The sequence below is a fragment of the Neomonachus schauinslandi genome, chromosome 3, assembly GCF_002201575.2.
Source record: "Neomonachus schauinslandi chromosome 3, ASM220157v2, whole genome shotgun sequence".
NCBI lineage: Eukaryota > Metazoa > Chordata > Mammalia > Carnivora > Phocidae > Neomonachus > Neomonachus schauinslandi.
Window position 1 is genome coordinate 485,159 of NC_058405.1, and position 3,136 is coordinate 488,294.

At 43.4% G+C, this 3,136-nt stretch overlaps 1 protein-coding gene and 1 pseudogene across 1 annotated transcript in view; one reads left to right on the top strand and one right to left on the bottom strand.

Moving 5' to 3' along the window:
* Positions 1 to 3,136, bottom strand: part of TMEM255B (transmembrane protein 255B) — a 39,964-nt gene that overhangs the window by 1,145 nt on the left and 35,683 nt on the right. Inside the window, 1 exon segment of the mRNA XM_044913128.1 lies at positions 1,925 to 2,028. Coding sequence (XP_044769063.1) covers positions 1,925 to 2,028 — 104 coding nt within the window.
* Positions 193 to 1,284, top strand: LOC110585887 (annotated as a pseudogene).

The window sequence follows — 3,136 nt, forward strand, 5'->3', positions numbered from 1 at the left end:
TGTCTCTCTGTCTTGTCTCTCTGTCTACATCTCTCTGTCTCTCTGTCACTCTTTGTCTGTCTCTGTCTCTCAGTCTCTCTGTCTCTCTGTAACAGTATCTGTCTCATCTATATATGTGCACACATCCTATGGGCCCTATTTCCCTGGGGAACCCTGACTAACACACATAGACTCAAGTAAAAGTGATTCTGAGAAGAAAAATGTTGGATATGGCCCATTTTTAAATCAATAAAATTTCCAGTTTTTCTCCACCTGCCAACAAACCTCTTAAAATTTTTCCCCTTAAGTTCTAATGGTTAAAAATGCCTACTTAAAAGCAATCTTTAAATAATTAAAGCAGGAGGCCACCCCGGGCGCCCTTGGACGGTCTTGGCTCTGCATGTAATGACCGGTCCCATGCAGGGCAGTGGGGCAAGGGCCCTGGACCTGCTCCAGGCCCTGCCCCATGTGAGCTTGGCCAACCCAAAGCCGAATCCAGGCTCCAGGAAACCGGAAAGACGGCGAAGAGGTCGGAGAAGAGATAGAAAATGTGGCCGAGGCCATAAAGGAGAGCGTCAGAGAGGAACCCGGCCCAGACTGGGCTTTGAGGGAGGTCAGACTCCATTTTACATTCGAATCCCAAAATACGGGTTTAATGAAGGTCATAGCTTCAGAAGCCAGTATCAGCCTTTGAGTCTCAATAGATTGAAGTATCCTATTGATTTGGGTCAAGTGGATCCTACTCAACCTATTGACTTACTCAGCTGGTCAGTGGAAGAGGTGTGACCATCCAGCCACCTAAAAGGGATTATGGTGTCCAGCTGGTAGAGGAGGGTGCTGACATCTTTAAGGCAAAAGTTAATATTGAAGTGCAGTTGGCTTCAGAACTAGCCATTGCTGCAACTGAGAAAAACAGCGGTGTTGTTACTACGGCCTTCTATGACCCAAGAAGTCTAGAAATTCTGTGTAAACCCGTTCCATTCTTTCTGCACGGACAACCCATTCCAAAACGAATGCTTCCGCCTGAAGCACTGGTACCGTATTATACTGATGCAAAGAATTGTGTTTACCTGGCTGATCCTGCCAAATTTCCTGAAGCAAGACTTGAACTTGCCAAGAAGTATGGCTATATTTTACCTGATATCACTAAAGATGAACTCTTCAAAATGCTTAGTACTTGAAAGGACCCAAGGCAGATTTTCTTTGGTCTTGCCCCGGATGGGTGGTGAATATGGCAGATAAGAAAATCCTCAAACCTACAGATGAAAATCTCCTCAAGTATTACAGCTCATGAATTCCCTTCCAAGAAAGCAGAGTTGTAAAAGAGTTCTGGAAGAAAACAGACATGCTTATTTCTCATCATCTTGTCTTGATTTATGATTCTCTAGATGTTGATGTTAATTTTCCATGTAGCCCTATATCCATTTTTATCTAAAATTGAAATAAAAAATGGAATAAGCAAGGGCTGCATAGGGGAACTGAATCTGTGCGGGTTTTTTCTCACTTAAAAAAACAGACTCCCTGGTTTTCTGCCAGAGGAAGATGGTAACTTTTAGGGTATTTCTTGTTCGTTTTCTCATAATCTTTTCGTCCAGGTCTTGTGTTATCATTGTTGCAAATCAGAATGAATGTGCAGGTGGAATGGAATTGACTTTTTTTTTTTTTTTTTTTTTTAAGAATTTATTTATTTATTTGACAAGGAGAGACACAGCGAGAGAGGGAACACAAGCAGGGGGAGTGGGAGAGGGAGAGGCAGGCTCTCAGCTTAGCAGGGAGCCCGATGCGGGACTCGATCCCAGGACCCTGGGATCCTGACCTGAGCCGAAGGCAGCCGCTTAACGACTGAGCCACCCAGGCGCCCCTGGAATTGACTTTTTTTAAAGATATTTATTTATTAGAGATAATGAGAGCAAAGGAGGTCACAGAGGGAGAGGGAGAAGCAGACTGGCCACTGAGCGGGGAGCCCGATGTGGGGCTCGGTCCCGGGACCTTGAGATCATGACCTGAGCTGAAGGCAGACACTCAACTGACTGAGCCACCCAAGCATCCCTGGAATGGGATTGATTGCTAAGCCTGCTCAGTCAAGGTTAAAGCAGTTACTAATGGTGGCCCATCTTAATAGCCTCAAGGAAGCTCTGCTATCCAGTGTCAAGGTAGAAAGCCTTCAACTCTGGATTATTAAGATATGGGGTTTGAGCTTAAGGTTTAAACACAGTAAATAAGTAGTACAGTATTTACTAGAAAAACTAAAGCAAAAATTCCAAGTGAATTCATTTTCTCAACTCATCTGATAAGAGTAGACAATAGCAATTAAGCCATTAACCATTTTCTTGAAGAAGTGTTCTAATTCTAACTGATATTTTACTTATTTCATAGATATTGGAGACCTTTGTTTTTCAGTCATTTTAAATGATTTTTGAAAAATTGTTAAGTGATTATATAAGCCATAAAAACAACTGGTGATGTGAAAATTTAACTCAGTTAATGTAAAAGGTTCAGCGTTCAGCTTATTTAGCTTTGCAAAGATGTGTTGTACCTGAACCATACAAAAGCTCACTTTATGCTGCTGCAATTAAATCTCGAATAAGTCATGATAATTTTTCCACAGGAAAAATAAATTATTCTTGGCTGTTTATTTTTTAAAATAAAAAATTTAAAAGCCTAAATAAATAAATAATTAAATCAAACAGTCCCCTCTGTGAAATACAGTGTGTTTACGAGCTCTGATCTCCCGGTGGTGCTGTGGTCCCTTTGCTCTCCACCTGCCAGGTGTCCAGGGCCCCTGAGAGGCCAGTGCATCTGTTCTCTGGGGCTCCTCCTGGACCCCTCCCCACCAAGGAGGCCAGGGACCCCAGGGCCTTAGCATTCTGAAAGAGGAATTTCCTCATAAGCCGTAGCTGAACCCAAGAATACTGCCCTACTCAGAGTTCTCAGCATGGGCTTCAGAATCCAATGGCTGGGGCTCTACCCACCTCTGTTTCTCCCTTCTGACCATGGGGAACAAACCAAACTTCTAGAGAACATTCTCTGTGGTCTGCTGGGAGCTCCCAGTCTTTACCATGCATGTGTCCACTAGCTCTCCACTGGAAACGAGCAGCTGAGAGACCATGGAGTAAACCACCATGAACCACAGACTAAACCATCACAGACCACAGAG